This window comes from Centrocercus urophasianus, unplaced genomic scaffold, assembly GCF_019232065.1.
Source record: "Centrocercus urophasianus isolate 14NV4802_14NV808 unplaced genomic scaffold, USGS_Curo_1.0 seq_9, whole genome shotgun sequence".
Lineage (NCBI taxonomy): Eukaryota > Metazoa > Chordata > Aves > Galliformes > Phasianidae > Centrocercus > Centrocercus urophasianus.
The window spans coordinates 20,350,843-20,368,063 of record NW_024885532.1 but is presented as its reverse complement, the minus strand read 5'-3'; the positions used below and the strand labels follow the sequence as shown (position 1 = coordinate 20,368,063).

Sequence of the window (17,221 nt, the reverse complement as noted above, 5' to 3'; positions counted from 1 at the left end):
TCGAGCTTCAGTGGAATCAATGCATCTGCAACACAATCGACACAAACCTTGATGTTGACTAATTGAAGACCTTTACTCTTGGGATTTTTATCTCGTGGATATAGAAATCAATGTGTGTGGAGAACTAAGGAGCGCTTGTGAATAAAGCTCAAGTACAAAGAGAATGACTGTTGTGGGGAAGGGGGCTGTTAGTACTTCGAAATCTCCTGTGAGGAACAGTAAGGAATAAGGCTGTTTGTAGTTATTTGTGATACAGACAGTAGTTTACAGAGTATGAAAGCAGCTACATCTCATGTCTTCTCACACTCTTAAGGTAATTAGCTTCCAGCAGAACAATTCTGTCAAGGGCCACAGCTACAATAGCCATGAATAGTAGCTTAGCATGAAAAACAGAACTCAATTCTGTTGTGGGCACTCCGAAACACAAATTTTTGTTTCTTGACTATGCAAGAGACTACAGCTTCATCTCAATACAGCACACACTGTGTCAACTGGGTAAGTTGACAGGCACTCAAATCAGCATATGTAGTTTCAATTATTTAAAAACTAAAAGCCTGACAGATAAAAGTTTAATAAGACTCCATAGTATGTAGCAGGCTTTTGAAAATAAAAGTCTAGGGTAATAGAAAACTTGATAATTGACCACTTAGCTTAAACTTTTCTTTTGAAACTTCAAAAACTGAAGCACCAGACAGAGTAAAAAACTATAAAAGTGCTTACAGTATAAAACAGCCTTGCAACTGAACAGCAGGTCTGCTACACCAGCAAAAAGAATAAGACATCCATATCCAAATACTTAACATACATGCTGTATCATACTGAAACGTTCTTCTTGTAAATGTTCCACGGTTCCTTCAAATTTCTCACTCGCGTATCAGTTCTTTAAAAGGTTACTGCAAAAAACCTTACAAATCCTGAAAACACAACTCAATACTACTCCAAAAATATCAGCCATCCACAAAAATCCCATCTTATTCACATTTAAAGACGTGCTTTATTTGTATATTCCAAAGTTCTAGTGGAAAACAGAGTACCCTGGTTAGAGGGGGGGAAAAAACCCACAAAGGCACAAGTTTCTTTATGTAGAATGGTGCTGCCCTTTCATTATAGTCTTCTGTCTGCCATGCCTATAACTGACTCTTTTTATTCAGTTATCTACAGTTCCCATCATTTTTAGCCATTGACTAAGTAATAGAGACAACAAATTCACTTTGATATGCAAGTTACCTTTATGGTGTACTTATCAATCAGTGATACAGAAATTCAGTATTTTGTGGCAAGATCAAGAAAATCAAATGAATAAATTTCCAGAAGCAGCACAAGTATGTTTTAAATGATATTCTTCTGAAGTAAAATGAACTGTCTTTTCTAGAAATAAGTACAGTTCCTCAAAGCTTGCTATCAACAGCAGCCCTGCTATACAGAAACATCTCCCTCAAAGCACGCGAACTTCATTTATTTTAACCATGCAATAGGATCTTTCAAATGGGAATAGTTCATTTTCACATCTTTGATCCAACCATCCTAGAGAGATTGACACTGCAGAAATGGTTCGATTGCTTAGAAACATAAAGCTAAATAGTAAAAACAAAGAAAAACAAACATGAGAACAAATTGCAATAAACTGCTGCTTCCACCTGAGCAGTTCCTTCAACAACAAAAAAAACAAACAAAACACAATTAAAGGACCTGGGCAGAATGAACAAGTGGGAATAGGAACCACTCTGTCCATAAGTCTGGGTCCTTACATGAATCAAATCCCTCAGCAGCAGTATCTGCTGGAGTCACAAAACCTCCGTGCTTGTTACTCTCTCTGTCAGCATACAGAGCATGCAGTGATCACAGTATTTTCTAGGGTAGAGCTCACATTAATTAAAAAACCAAGATGAAGACGACAAAGTTTGGGAGTTGTGTTGCCACCTTCTCAAAGAACAGGTTGGTTTAGGGTAAAAGACAGTTTTCTCTTTAACTGCATGTCATTGCATACTGTACTACAAAGTGCTGCATAACTTGTGTAAGTAAATGCCATTGCCACTGTAGACTGTAGAAGGCAAAAGTTACTTAGCATAGTGAGTATGAGTTAGAGATAAAAGTCAAAGGCACTGGACACCCAAGTCCACTCATCTCCATAACACAGAATCTAATTTAACTGCTGAAAGCTTAGGATATGGTATTTGTAAAGCCTGGCAGAGAACTCCACTGAGCATCCCAACAGCTGTTGTGTATTAACACAATTAACACACCACACAACGATCCATTGCAATACTGTACTAATCATTTCTGCTGTATACATTACAAACACCAGCAGGTTTGCCCAAACAAATTGTCTTCATCTGCAGGCAACTCACAGTAAGCATGAGCTATTTGACCTGGGAAACAATTCCTGGGATAATTATGACTCAGGGCCAAAAAGATGATCAAAGAGCTGGAGTACCTCTCCTATGAAGAAAGGTTGAGGCACTTAGGCCTGTTTAGCTTGGAGAAAAGAAAGCTACGAGGAGACCTCACTGTGGTCTTCCAGTACTTGAAAGGCACAAGCACGAAGAGACCAATTTTTTACACACTCTCATAGTGACACAACAAGGAGGGGATGGCTTTAAACTAAAACAGATGAGATTTTGGTGAGATGTGAGGAAGAAAGGATCAGGTTGCCCAGAGAAGCTATGGAAGTGTACAAAGCCAGGTTGGATGGGACCCTGAGCTGGCTGATCTAGAGGGGGTCAACCCTACCCATGGCAGAGGGGTTGGAGCTAGATATGTTTAAGGTCTAAACCATTATATGATATGATTTTAACGACTTCACTGGAATTTTACTGGCATCTCTCCTCCACTTTTCCTTCAATACAATGAGAGCAAATTCAGCATCGGTGAACAACTCCATCAACAAAGCGGCTGACCGATTTCTAACAAGGGCAGGACATCTTTATACAGCTCTTTACCTAAAAGAACAGGAAGATAATCACTGATAAAACATCAAATGCACAATTATTACACTATCTGTTAGAATGTGCACTGTGGAAAATCACAGAAATAAAATGGGATGCCATATGTGGCATTTTGAGGATTCCAAAATCCAGAATGATGAATGGAGGACTGTACTGAAACAACGAGGAGGTTCCTTTCTATCAATAGCACCCTCAGCCTAACCAGATCACACACTTGAATAAGCAACCTACTCTTCTGTAAAGTGCCTACCCTGCAGCAGTACTTACAGATGCTTCACTTGCCATGTGGCAAACCATGCATGTTCTCACATTTAACCTAACACTAATGCAAACCTGCAGCTATTCACCTGTATTTGAAGTGAACCCATTTCTAAAAAAGCAGGTTCTGTGGAAAGTGCTTATTTAACTCTTCATGAATGATCTGAGAAAGGAGAAGCAAGAAACATTAGGAACTGACTGGGAGCTTTGCTGACAAACAGATATAAAACCACTAAGATTCCAAATCACAACATGCCAATTGGTTACCTCAATGCTCCTGCCTACATGCATTCAAGGCACGCCCATCTTTCTTTTACACTTTTGCACTGTTTACTCTAAGATCTTAATGTTGCCAGGCTTGTGCAAAAAGCATTAACTCCAGTACTGAAGTACAGTTCATGGAGTAGCTTGCACTCCAGCAAGTCAAAAGCTACAAGCTCATCTTAAACTTGAAGGTAAGACTCTGTACGGAAGTACTTACACAGAACCATTAAGGCTAGAGAGGACCTCTGCAGACCACCCAGTCCATCCCCTCCCTTTACAGAACAGCTGAAGTCAGTTACTCAGGGCTAGGTCCAGTCACATTCTGACTGTCACCAGGGACAAGGGACTCTCTCACTCTGTTCTTGTCATTGACAGTTGTCATGTACCAGTGAGCTCAGAGCTACACCCAGCACTCCAGATGCACCTCATGAAGGGACTGAGCAGGATTGGCCTCCCTCAACATCATGGTGCTTTTCCTCAGGCAGCTCAAGGTGCTGTTGGCCTTCTTTGTCACAGGGGCATGCCACTGGGTTATGTTCAGTTTGCTATCTGAACCTCCATGTCCTTTTCTGCAAAGCTGCTTTCCAGGGTGAATAACCACTTCAGTAACCTCTACTGAAACACATGTATAGGTGAACTACACTATTTTGATTAAAGTAAATACTTGTGAAAAGATTAACTGAATGAAATAATGTAAAGAAATGTGTTATATCCTTTACTATAAACTACGTAAAGAATGCTGTGTATAGTTTTAGTATTCCTGAAAATATTGGAGTAGCAAAAACACTCTCTGCCTTTAACATCCTTTGTTTAGACATCGCATCCAGTGATGCATCAGGCAAAAGGATTTCAAACAACAGTTCAAACAAAAAAATTCAATTAAGGATTTGAACAAGGCATTATTCTGCCCAAGGTGTACATAAGATGTAAGCACTATATCCTTAACTATATCTTTTCTTATTGCCTCATCATGATTGCATGCTTTAGAAATGTTTGCACTGACTCCAACGCATTAAAAAATATTTCATTAATCTCCACAGAGATTGTCAACAGATGTTCAGTGAGAAGCCAGAAACTAAATGCAAAAACACCTTTGGACCTGTTACAATCTAGGTAAGAAAAACGCTGTTTCTAAATCTCAGCATGCAAATTAAAGCATCTTCTTGATTTACAATACCTGAAGCATGATCCTAAGATGCACTTAATGTACATACTTAACCTAGTGACTTATTCCTTTGCGTACTGAGTCATGTAGTAAAGATTCCAGTGTCATAACAAACAGGTTTCAAAGCGCCAGAGTTGGATGTGAAAAATCCAAGGCAACAACTTACCATCTCCTGAGATATAAAAAAAAAAATAAATCTCAGCCTAACACAGGCTTTGCATATTTCTATACTAAATTTGAGAAACAATGGTACAATGGCTATGAATACGGGCATGCAATTGACAGCAACATGAACTGCCTCCTATGCTTCCTGGTCAGATGAGTTCTAAGTGGTAACGTGGATGTCTTAGCTGGGTTTAGATGACAAAGCCACCATGCCTTTGTACAATTTGAAGTCTGTGCTGCTGTGAGCCCTGTCTTGATTCAACAACTCTGGCACGCTGTTTGTGTATTCACCTGTAATATTTACTGTCCTTCACCAACCTAGCGAGAACACGCAGAAAAGTGATCACACAAATGCAAAGGATTTGTTTGCAGATGGATTGACCCTGAAGCAGCTCAGTGAGCCGTGTACTGATGTGAAGAGAAAGAAAATTGCATGACCAAAGGGGCAGTTGAGCAAGCAGCTGTAAAATGATGTTCTGTTACTTAGACAAGGAGGGTAACAATTATGAAGGTATACAAGGTACAGTTATTGACTTAAAGAAAACACAGCTTGACTGAATTTCTTCCATCTTCAATAACTTACAGTATTATTACTGTAAATAAGGCAACTAGCAGATAAAAACAAAAACCATCTACTGCACACTGAGACATCAAGATTTTACACTTCTGAAGCATATAAACTTATCTGAGGTGTGCCAAAATTGATGCAAGTTCCTACACTACAACAGTGTCATCACAGCCCACCCCCACCTTGATCCCTTAAAAAGTAAAACAATGATAACAAAATAAACAAACCCACAAAAACCACTTTTTTTTCCCTTCCTTTAAAGAAAAAAAAAAAAAGCTTTGTAAACAACCGAATGGATGAAGTCTGGCTTCCTATGTTTTAACCTGCATACTCCAGGCTGTTCCTTAAAATTGTTACAGCCTGAAAAGACAGCAGCATTTAGTACTTGCTTTGAGCAGCCTGCTGAGTGCTAACTCATGACTTAGTTTAGGAATTCATACTTACTGCCCTTCTAACAGAATAAGAATCCTTGAATCACAATCACACTCTCTATAGAACAACTTAAAGAGTACAGCAGACAGTACCAGGAAGGATTTATCTCTGCTATGAAGAAAGATTGGGGGAAGGCTTGTTTAGCTTAGAGAAGAGAAAGCTCCAGGAAGATGTCATTGTGGCCTTCCAACATTTGAAGGGAGCATATAAACAAGAGGGGGAACGACTGTTTACAAGGGTAGATAGCAATAGGACAAGGGAGAAGATTTTTAAATTAAGAAAGAAAGGGGAGGTTTAGGTTAGATACTAGGAAGAAGTTTTTCACTCAGAGGGTGGCATTCAAGGCCAGGCTGGATGTGGCTCTGGGCAGCCTGGTCCAGTGGTTGGCAACTCTGCCCATAGCAGGGGGATTGAAATTAGATCATCTTTGAGGTCCTTTTCAACTCAGGCCATTCTATGATTTTGTCAATCAATTCTCAGAACATGAATGTAGTGTTTGGGGAACTTGTAAATTAAAAATTACTCGAGTATTCTTGGATTTGGTTACTCACTTCAGCACTTACCTTTAAGCCTTCAGTTACTCAAAGAATCTTTGATCAATAAAAAATAAAATACTAAAACACTAAAACACCACTAATTGATCATCAGTCAAACGTTATAAAAGAACATTTGAACTTTAACTCTGTAAGCAGCCCCCCCAGAAAGTGGGAATTTCTACTGTTTTCTGATATTATTTCCACAACTGCCACAAATACAGCAAATCTGCTTTAGATCTTTATAACAACGTGTCTGTTGGAAACTAAAGCATAATTTCCAACCTTGGTATTTGTGGTCTAAGCAGAGTAAGTACAGAAGAGTTTCTAGAATTTCCTTGAGTAAGCTTCACTCTGATCCTGGTGCATCCTGGAGATCTGCAGCACAGTGTAGCTGGAGTACATAAATTACTACTAAGTGCTAGCAGAATATAATCTGGTTTGAAATTGAAATATACCAGTAATCTTTATGTAAATCACTTAGTGAAGAACCACCTTCAGTCAATTAAATACCAAACTACATTTTCCTCAACAATTCAGCAAACATTTACTTTTCACATAACCACTTTTCCTCTATCCCCTACAAACAGGCAGAGAGAGATAGACATTGGATATCTAGAACCAGCCACTCTCTACATTTTAGATTCCTCACTCAGGTTTAAGAGGTGTTAACGTCACAATGTTCAAAGATACAGAAATCTAATCCTCCTCCCAGCTGAGCAAATCAAGTTACATTTCTTCCCCATTATTCATCTATATTATTGCAGGCTTTTAAACTCCTTTCCCACCTGTGACACTGGCACAATTTTGTCTGATACAACCTGAAGGCTTCTATTAGTCTAAGCATCGCTTATTTTACCCTTTTTCCTGAAACCATGCTATGTGAAAGACTCTGGACATCCTTGGAGTTCATGAAAGAACCTTCTAGGCTTACATAGAAACTCTTTAATAAAATCATCTTATCTATATGGTCTCAGACTGCAATTGCAGATTAGAACTGCTTCTGAAAATCAGAGAACAAAATGTACATTTCCAACACTTTTAGAGAACTTAATTCCTAATTATCTATAAGGCACAACATGATCTTGAGTACAATTCTTTCAGTTTTCAGTGAAAAATATACCAATAACTTAAGTTAGAAACTAGCATTAAGCATCACCTTAGTTAAGTTAGATACCAAGGTGCATTTTCCTAAAAAGCACACATTAGCTTGTCACACTTTTCCTTCCCATAACTCCTGAACTTCATAATTGCCAAAACTGTCAAACATGAAAATTTCTCTGTTTCGAACAGATTTCTGTTGTGTTACATGAATACTCAACAACGTGAAATGCAAAACAGACTCATTTTGAGGAAGAGAAGCAATAGAAGAAAAAGGAGGATGTTTTTGCAGAAGACAGCACTGCACACAGATCTGAAAATATCTGTCAAATGTGAGGCGAAAATTAGTATTTAGAATCAAGCTCCTCAAGTCCTAATAGGCAGTGATCTTATGTGATCAGACCAGTGATCATACTGAAGATAACTAGCAAGCAAGCAACTACTCTGAGTGAATCTGTCCCCAACCATGCTAGTAATCTTTTTACTCACAAAACAGGTGTCAAAATATTTTTCCAAGCACAATGAGACTGTATCTTTTACATACATCATTAACAGAGGTACAACTTCCGCAGTACTTATTTTCTTCTGTCTAGGTACTCAATGTGTTGACATTTTAAAAAATTCAATCCAGTTTCTAAAGTTTACATTGAAAGCATGCATTACCAGTATGCACCGTGGAAAAAGCTTGTACTGCACAGCATGCTAGAATTCCTTAAGGATTATGTCAACTTACAGGAAAAAAGCACAGATAATATCGAGCTGTTAGAGCAGGCCCAGAAAAGGCCAGGAAGATGATCAGAGGGCTGGAGCACCTCTCCTACAAGACAGGCTAAGGGAGCTGGATTTGTTCAGCCTGGAGAAGACTGTGAGGAAACCTCATTGCAGCCTTCTAGTATTTAAAAGGGGATTATAAAAAGGAGGAGAAAATACTATCCCAGATAGATAGTGATAGGACAAGGGGAAATGGTTTTAAGTTGAAGGAGGGAAGATTTAGGTTGGATATTGGGGAAAGTTCTTCACAGAGAAAATGGTGAGGTGCTGGCACAGGCTGCCCAGAGAGGTTGTGGATGTTCTGTCCCTGGAGGTGCTCAAGGCCAGGTTGCATGGGGCCCTGGGCATTCTGGTCTAGTACCAAATCTGGAGGTCAGTGGCCCTGCATGTAGCAGAGGGGCTGGAACTTGATGATCCTTGAGTTCCTTCCAACCCAAGCTGTTCTATGATTCTATGAATAATTCTACGAATATTCTCAAAACAGAAGCATTTTGAAAATGATAGGAGATTCTCAAAGTCAAGAATAGCCAAAGCTGGTTGATAAGCATCATATATTGAAGATTTTCTTCCAGCTATAAAAGCTGTTCCCAACTGGAATACCAAGTGTTCTTATTGCCTGTAGCAAAAACTGAACATCTGAATCAATTTTTTTTTATTTGCTGCACATTTTATTAACCTTAATTTGAAGCACTTACTGCACCTTTTGAAAGCTTGGAACAAATAACTCAGTCTGAAATAACAGTTCCAGTGTGATACAATTTTTCCAAATCTAGGAGAATTTAAAAGTGTAGAAATTGAACACTAAGATTATCCAGAGACTGAAACGGGAAACAAGCCTTTGTGGTAAATAGTAACAATTATGTATTGATGCAACTCAGAAATATATGTAGAATATTAGCCATCTGTATGATATTTTAAAATCATTACTTCTGGTGACATCATAAACCATAAGCTGAATGAATCCTGACACACTTGCAGAGTACACATATTTACTGGTTACCTTTGAGCTTCAAAAAATAAAAAAATGAATAAAGATCAGTGCAACCTGCAACCAGGCTTCAAGTATTTTCAAATCAATTATCAACAGAAGTAAAAATCTTGTCACAGATGAAGTAGCACCCAATGATGATTCACATAGGACAAAACAGCAACATTAGGGAGAAAAGTGCTCAGCAGAGGTTGTTTGCAAGAAATAGTAAAATCTAAAAATAAACATTTGGATTAACTTTTAGAAATTCAATAAGGAAGACTTCATTAAAGCAAAGTAAGTACTAAACTTTACCTTTTCTGGATTGTAATATAAAGATTTCAAAGTGGTAAACAAGGGTGGGCAGCCTTTACTGAAGTTAACCCTCAGGAACTTATCCAATAGTTCTCTAAATTTTTCACCTAGAAACAAAAGTGTATTTGGTTATATGTCAGTGATTGCAAGTGTTATATAAATATTAGCACTACTCCGTGTACAGTTCTGGATAACAGAGCAACTGAAAAACTGTAGTTAAGGGTTTTTATCTTTTAATTAAGAATGAGGTGCAAATACGCTCTGGATTAATTAAAATAAAAAAAACAGAAAGGAAAATGCTTAACTTGCTAGCATTTAGGAGACCGATGACTAGAAGACATGGTAACAGTCTCCAAATCTGTAACAGCTGTTAAAAAGGGAAGGTATTAAAAGTTTTAATACTGCACATAACAAGGGCATTCAAATAAACACTGGAAAAAACATAGCGGTAAGAGTAACTAAGCACTGGAATAAATCACCTTGGAGATCTTGTAAAAGCTTCATCACTAACTCTTTATGATTGAATTACACGAATGTGAGTTAGCAATAGCACAAAAATTATCCTGCACTGAGGAAGAAGGATGGATAAAATGAGTCCTGCACCTCTCTTCCAGTCTTTTTTTTTTTTTAATGAGTAGGACACAACTTCAAATACAATGATTGTTTCTGGAATCAGAAACAGGACATGTATTCAGCAGCACCGTATCCACAACACTTAGTAAACTTAATGAACTTTTCATTACATTTTCAGGTTAATAAAAGTCGTAGTACTTGCAGTTTCATGTTCCTGAGAAATGCTGTTTGTGAAACAAAGCTAGACTTCAAAGAGAAGGCATCCAATGAAAAAATAAAAATACAGCTGCTCTTCATGTTTGTATCCCTATGGAAAACAATGATTGTTTCCCATTGTTTCAATTTATTGTTTTTTGCTTCACTTTGCTTTGAATAGAGATGAGGCTGTTACACTTCACTGATTGCTGTCGTGGACTTCTCAATCTTTAAACATAATGCTAACATATGCTCATAAGACAGTTGAAATAAGCTTCAATCCATTAAGAACACATTAACAAAATTTGATTAACACATGGCTTTAAATATCCAGGAAAAAAAGGCCTTACTGCTCTGCATGTAACATTTCTAATGTACTTCTACCAATTCTAAACTGCCCTCAACTTGTTATTGGCAATGTTACTGACACAAAGTTATAATAGAAGCTCTTTAGTAAAACAAACTGCTAAATAAAGGAGCTTCTACCTGTGGATGAGGGATCCATAACTTGACCATAAGCCCAGGCTTTATGACAGGTGGTTTAATTAAGAAGTTTTCTCACTCTACAAGGAACTGCTCATTGGCAACCAACCAACCAGACAAAACACTTCATTCTTAATTTCTTCTGTTGCAATACTCTTGATGGAATTGTAACTTAGAACCTAACAAAGCGAGGTTCAAGTTTCCATTAAGAATGTGGGTGGGTTTGGTTTTTTTTTTTTTGTATAGAAAACAGAACAGCTTTGAAAAAGAATAAGAAACATCTAAAAAAAAAGATGCACCCTACCTACAACATAAAGTCCAGCATTCACTCTTCAACTGATACACAAAAGAGACTTGACAGACAGAGACAGAACAGTGAATCTACAGCAATTAAACAGCTCTAAAACTGGATTGCCAGACTCCATTTCCCCATCTTTGACTGCCCCCAAGCTCCCAGAAGGTGGTTTCCAGCAGAATCAAGGATCTGATTTGCACCAATTACAAAGTTATTGTGATGGGATGCAAGGTAAGCATCTGGTCACTGAACACACAGGGACAGCAACTTCAACCAAATATTTTCCTCTCTTTGAAATTTGAAAGCACATTTCCAAAGAAGTTTGTCTCTACATCTTAACATTTTCATTATTAACTTCAGCCAACAACATTTCTTATCTGCTCAATTTACAACACGAGGCATTTGGAACAGAAATGCAGACCTATCAGGTGATTTTCTGCAGGCTCAAAAACAGCCTTATTCAATCTGACCAAAGCAGACCTAAAGGATCGACAGAGAAGTTTTAAATCAGGGAAATTCTTTTTATTATGAAAACCACAGAGTCAAATTCACTGAGAGATTTCTCTCAAATTTAGTTTAATTGTAAAATTAGATTTAATTGTTAATTATTTGGCTTTTGAAACAGCAGGAACAACTGATGCCTATAACAAAACTCATTTCTACTTGAATGAACACCAGCTGTAAAACCACACTGTACAATGAGAGAGTAACCCAGAACAAAACATACAGTGAAGAAGTCAACACAAAGCACACTACTAATAGAGATATGGAAAATCATTTTGAAAGATACTAATCATTTGCTATGTATTGGTGTAAACAACTGGGTAACAAAAGAAAAAATTCTGTCATGTGGCTTTTTAATAAAATCTAGCTAAACTGTCATGACATTTTGCCTTTGTAGCTCCAAGAAATGTAAGATATCTGGGATTAACTAAGGCACCAGGTGTTAATTTCAGGGCTAACCTCTTATGAAGTGTCTTGTGCTTTTATACAAGAATGGTGTATGCACATTTAGACTCCTAAGCAGACAAGTGTACTAGTTATGTTTGGCAGTATTAAAAGGTATAGTGTATGCAATGCTCAGTAAATGAATGAAACCAAAAGCAAACCTTAGTTTCCTTCCTCCTCTCTTGGAACAGTACAGTTTTTGTGTTGTTTTTGTTTTTTCTTTCAACTATATTCCTCGCAGAGCTGAGGGTAGTTGGAGCTTTATTTCAATACAACTTGTAAAAGGATATAATCACTGAAAAGAACTTTGTTATAAAACTAAAAATACAACAACCCATTACGAAACACTGCACATCTGCTTTTTGTTCCTGTTCTTCTTAAATTACCAGCAACAAGTTGATAGATTTTGGATAAAAATGGCTCTAGACAAAAATGCTGCAAAAACGCTGTCAGATTCACAAAAGTGACTTGGTGTTTTCTGGTACATTAACAGTATTAAAAAGGTCATGAAATTCATGCTTCTTGATTATAGTATGCATCTTTGAGAACTGCTTTCTGTGGTTATAAATTAGAATGTAGGTTAGCCCACATGCCTGTGCACGTGCACAGAGACACAGAGCCCTGCCTCCAAGTGCAGCAAACTCCTTGCCTTTTAATTGATGCTCTTTAAGTTGATGATGGAGAAAAGCAATACGCAATCATTCACAAAAAGCCTGGACACTATTCTGTCCTGTAATTTCATCAATGAAAACAGCATTACACAGTTGGTACCACCATATTAGAGTGCGTGAACGTTTCCTATCAAATCCTAAAACGTAGGATAAAATACTTCTGTCTAATCCAGAAAAAAAAAAAAGCATTTGTCTAATTTGTGTACATGCAAAAGTAGTTATTAAATGCACATCTAACAGCCTACCAAAAATTAAGAGAAAAAAGCAAAAAAAAAAAAAATTATTATGGAACAGATATGCAACGTGTTACCTGAAACAAAGTTTAAAGGTAATCTTCTAGGTGAAACTGCTCTGGGATGCCTTTTACTAACTTCTTCATAAATCTGAAGCCTCTCTTCTAAAGTGCCTATTATCAGTAAATACAATAGATATAAGTAACAGATCAAAATCTATTCTTCTAAAGGTTTAAAACGTTGAGAATTGTTAAGATTCAGTATATATTTTGGACTTTGAACCATTTTAAACATTTCAAGCTCTTTTTTTCCCCCAACTAATCAAAAACACTGTGAAACAGTGCACTGAAATCACTAAGTCAGAAGTACCAGCATAATCACTGTAGGGGTAAACTGCAAAAAAAACCCCAAACAACCCAATTACCACTCATGTTCAATCAAACATTAATATTTGTTTTCTTTCAGTTGTACACTGTGCAGACCCATTCATACAGTATTTTGTTATTGATAGCTTCAAAACATGTTTTTCAGTATGCATTCAGGAAAATACACTGTGTATGTTATTTGTATACCTCCAATTTAGAAACTATACAAGCATGTCCTTATCATAAAGTCCTTTGGTGGCAGCAAAATTAGAGCACAACACTGCCAGCACAGACACTGGGCACAACAAGTGTCAATACCTTAACATTTAAAATAACTTTATTTTTCTTAAAGATTTTCTTCCCACTCCTCCCCTTTCCCCCATAATATGCTTTGGAGCTCCAATGTGGTCAGAACTTTAAATTAATCTGGTTTTTGAGATGCCATTTTCATATAACTACGATCAATTTTGCTTCAATGTTTTTCAAATTCATCAAGCAACTTCAATAAAAATGAATGTTTTTCACATCAAGACTATGGCACAACAGATGTTTAATGAATATTTCCAGTTTCTTTTCTAAGAAAAACGATTTCTGTGGTCTCTGAGCTCTGATATTGGGGAAGGGGGGGAAAAAAATATATTACCCAGCGGCTCCAAGAGATGCGCAGTTCTAATAGCAACACTGAAGTAATGTTTGAATTGGAACTAAAGCACATAAAAAGCCTAATTGAAGTCACAAGTTGGAGCTCCAGAACTTACCATGGGGGAGGAAATAGTCCTAAGACCACCTAAAAAATAAAGTAGCATTATTAGTTTTATAAATTAGTGAAGTTTTATGCTATAACCAATTTTAATATGTCAAATAATCTACTGTATTGGTTACTTGTTAAAAACCATTCATATCAACATATTCTATCAAGCAGAATAATCAATTTTGGATGATTAATTTTGAAATATTAACAATTACCATCTTTTCACCTCTAGAGATACACTAGGAAAAACATTCAAAGGGCAATGGTAGTCTCTACATAAATGCAACAAATATAATCATCTTCAATTCCCAATCACAAGCTGCAATTCCAGACATTATTAAACCCAAAACATAAAACTTTCTGGAAGCTGGTTGAGAAATACAACGCAGATCTCATATCTACAAACAACATGCTTGTGGGCTTATGATTTATGATGTCATCAGAATTATTCCAATAAAACTTCCATTAATTAGTCAACAGTGAAATACAAGGAACGCATTCTAGTGTAAAAGTAGACACTTGGCAAAGCTATTATTGTGAAGTATTTATTATAGTATACATGATTGCAATATTGTGGGATTATTTTTTTTTTTTAATCCAATTTAGGTAATGTCTTGAAAAGACAGACCAGCAGTAACATGAAATAGCCCTGGGAGCAGAAAAAAAAACAAACAACAAACAAAACCAAAAGGCTTTGTCACATTTATCACTTCTTTTTCCAAAGAACAGTCAGCTTCTAACAAAACTTTCTTATTGTTAAGAGGATATCTGGATTAGAGGTTTACTAATTATTTCCCTATATGTCAAAGTGGTGCCACTCAAACAAGTTTCACAATGATAATTTTACTTCCTGGAGTATAAATAATACTCTGACAATCAGGTTGATAAGAACAAATTGCAATTTGGTTTCCAAGCTCACGCTCAGAAAAGGTCCTTCAAATTCTGAAGTAATTCTGAAATTACTTTTCAGAAAGGATGGTCAGGCACTGGAATGGACTGCCAGGGAGGTGGTGGAGTCACTGACCCTGGGGGTGTTCAAGGAAAGGCTGGATGTTGTGTTGAGGGACATGGTTTAGTGGGAGCTATTGGGAATAGGTGAACGGTTGGACTGGGTGATCTTTTAGGTCTTTTCCAACCTTGGTGATTCTATGATTCTATGAAATGAGCACGTTAAACCAATGGCAGCTTCAGCTCCAAGAAGAAAAAGACTTGCTACTGCTGATGTCATGCATACAAGTGTTTATTCACTTCTTAAACGTTCAATGGAAAGCAACTATATCAAATTTAAAATTAGACAGTAAATGTTCTTCTGCTGAGTAAAGCTTTTTGAACTCTTTTTGCAATACGTCACGCAGAAGGTTTTGAGTATGTCCTGGATTGTAGGTATTTTCATTGTACCAGTACATTTTAACTTACTAGGTTGCAGGGACTTTTCCAGGCCTTCATAATAATACCAGTTTTCTGCATTGCGCTCAATTAACTCTTTGTATACTTCACCAGCTTCTTTTAGTCTTCCCAACTTCAATAGCATTTCTCCTAAAAACAAAGCAGTAAAGAGCTATGAATTATGTGAGGAAACACAGCGTGGCAGTGAAATCTACAAAACTAAGTGAAAACAAATCAGGATTTATCATAGATACTGAAAAAAATATTTTACAGAGGCATTTACAGAAATGACAAGTGCTACTTGAAGTCGTCATACCTACAGCTCAACACAATTTGGAGCACTAAGCACGGGTGAAAAACAAGATTTGCATGTCTTTAACTACATATTTAAACTAGTTATTCGGTTTATTGCAAAGAAACAAAGAAACTTCCTTTCAGAACTGCATAATATCATGCTTAGTAATAAAAAAAATATGGAGAAAGTTTGTTTGGGCAGATGGTCATTGCTTGAAGACTAGCTGGCAATCACTCTGCTTCTGGAAGTGCTGTGTAATTGCCTATGTACTTCCATTTTGTTAGTTCTTTTTTCCTTCATTTAAGTTAACTTGATCTAACCCATAAGTTTTCTCCACTTCTCTCTCCTGTCTGATGAAGGGGACTGCAAGGCATGGGAATGAGCAAGCAGCCAAAGAATACATGCTATTACACTACATAACTGTGCACATTCAGAACCCAGTACTTCAAACCCAGAGAACAACTATGGGTGGTTTTAATTAAAAAAGTCAACTTCAGTATTCACTGAAGGCAGGGAATACAAAATAAATGCATTGGAAGGCTCACAAAGGAAACATTTTGTTATTTCAGTTCCAGAAAAAAAGAAAATAAGTGTTCGTACTACAAACAATATTCTTCATTGGAGTAAAACTGGATTATAATAGCTTTGATTAACAAAGCCACTTATGCAAACACTAACACCACCACCTTCAAGATCTTTGTTCCACTGTCAACCCAAATTAAGCTACCTGTATCCACACGGTTTTCCATAGGGAAAACTACCGAGCACAGCACTGTAGATCCTGTATTAACAGTTTCCCAATATTAGTTGTTCAAAATTAAAGATTTCACATTTATTCTTTGAACACATTACTGTATCTGAAAGCTGGTAGCAAAAGTTTAGAACAAAACTGGCTGAGACAAGAACAACTTACCTTTGATTTCTTCTACTATTAGTTTATCACATATTTGCTTTTCGTATGTCTCTATATGTTCCAGAGACTCCTGAAACAGATCTGCCTCTCTCATCACTTGATTTTGATATAAAATCAGTTCACTATATTCATAATCTATTTTATTTGGAGGAATCTAGAGAAAAAAAGCAATTGATTAGTTACCACATGCCATCTGCCTGTATCCCAACTATATGCCATGTTACAGAACACACGATTCAGACAACACAATGTATCATGTCTATATACACCCTCCCAGGCATTCAAAAATGTGAAAATCTCTATATTCACAAACAAATTAAGCACATTCAGGATACCCACTGTTGTTATTTCTCTACTTCACTTTTCTCTACCACTGTGGCCAGGTGAACGAAAACAGAATTCTTGCATTCCCTCAGAGGAAGGTCTCAGCAATCTCGCTCCTTTTGAAGGACTCAGGTACGGCACCGTAATTTTGACCTAAGCTCTGCAGCAGGTTCCTTAGATTTCACAATACTGCATTTCAATATAACGCAAATTCTGCAATGAATTATTTCCAAAGAACAAGGAACCACTCAAACATTGGCCTCAGATTGAAAAACTTGCAGTTTTTTCGTGTAGGAAACCTGAAT

At 37.0% G+C, this 17,221-nt stretch overlaps 1 protein-coding gene across 7 annotated transcripts in view; it reads right to left on the bottom strand.

Annotated features, from left to right (window-relative positions):
* Positions 1 to 17,221, bottom strand: part of NAA16 (N-alpha-acetyltransferase 16, NatA auxiliary subunit) — a 65,583-nt gene that overhangs the window by 21,616 nt on the left and 26,746 nt on the right. For 6 of the 7 annotated variants that reach the window (XM_042839197.1, XM_042839190.1, XM_042839192.1 and 3 more), the window contains 4 exons: positions 16,593 to 16,746; positions 15,415 to 15,534; positions 12,960 to 13,055; positions 9,485 to 9,591 (listed from right to left, as the gene is read on the bottom strand). In XM_042839197.1, coding sequence (XP_042695131.1) covers positions 9,485 to 9,591; positions 12,960 to 13,055; positions 15,415 to 15,534; positions 16,593 to 16,746 — 477 coding nt within the window. The remainder of the gene's footprint in view (positions 1 to 9,484; positions 9,592 to 12,959; positions 13,056 to 15,414; positions 15,535 to 16,592; positions 16,747 to 17,221) is intronic. The other variant, XM_042839193.1, reaches the window with a different exon arrangement.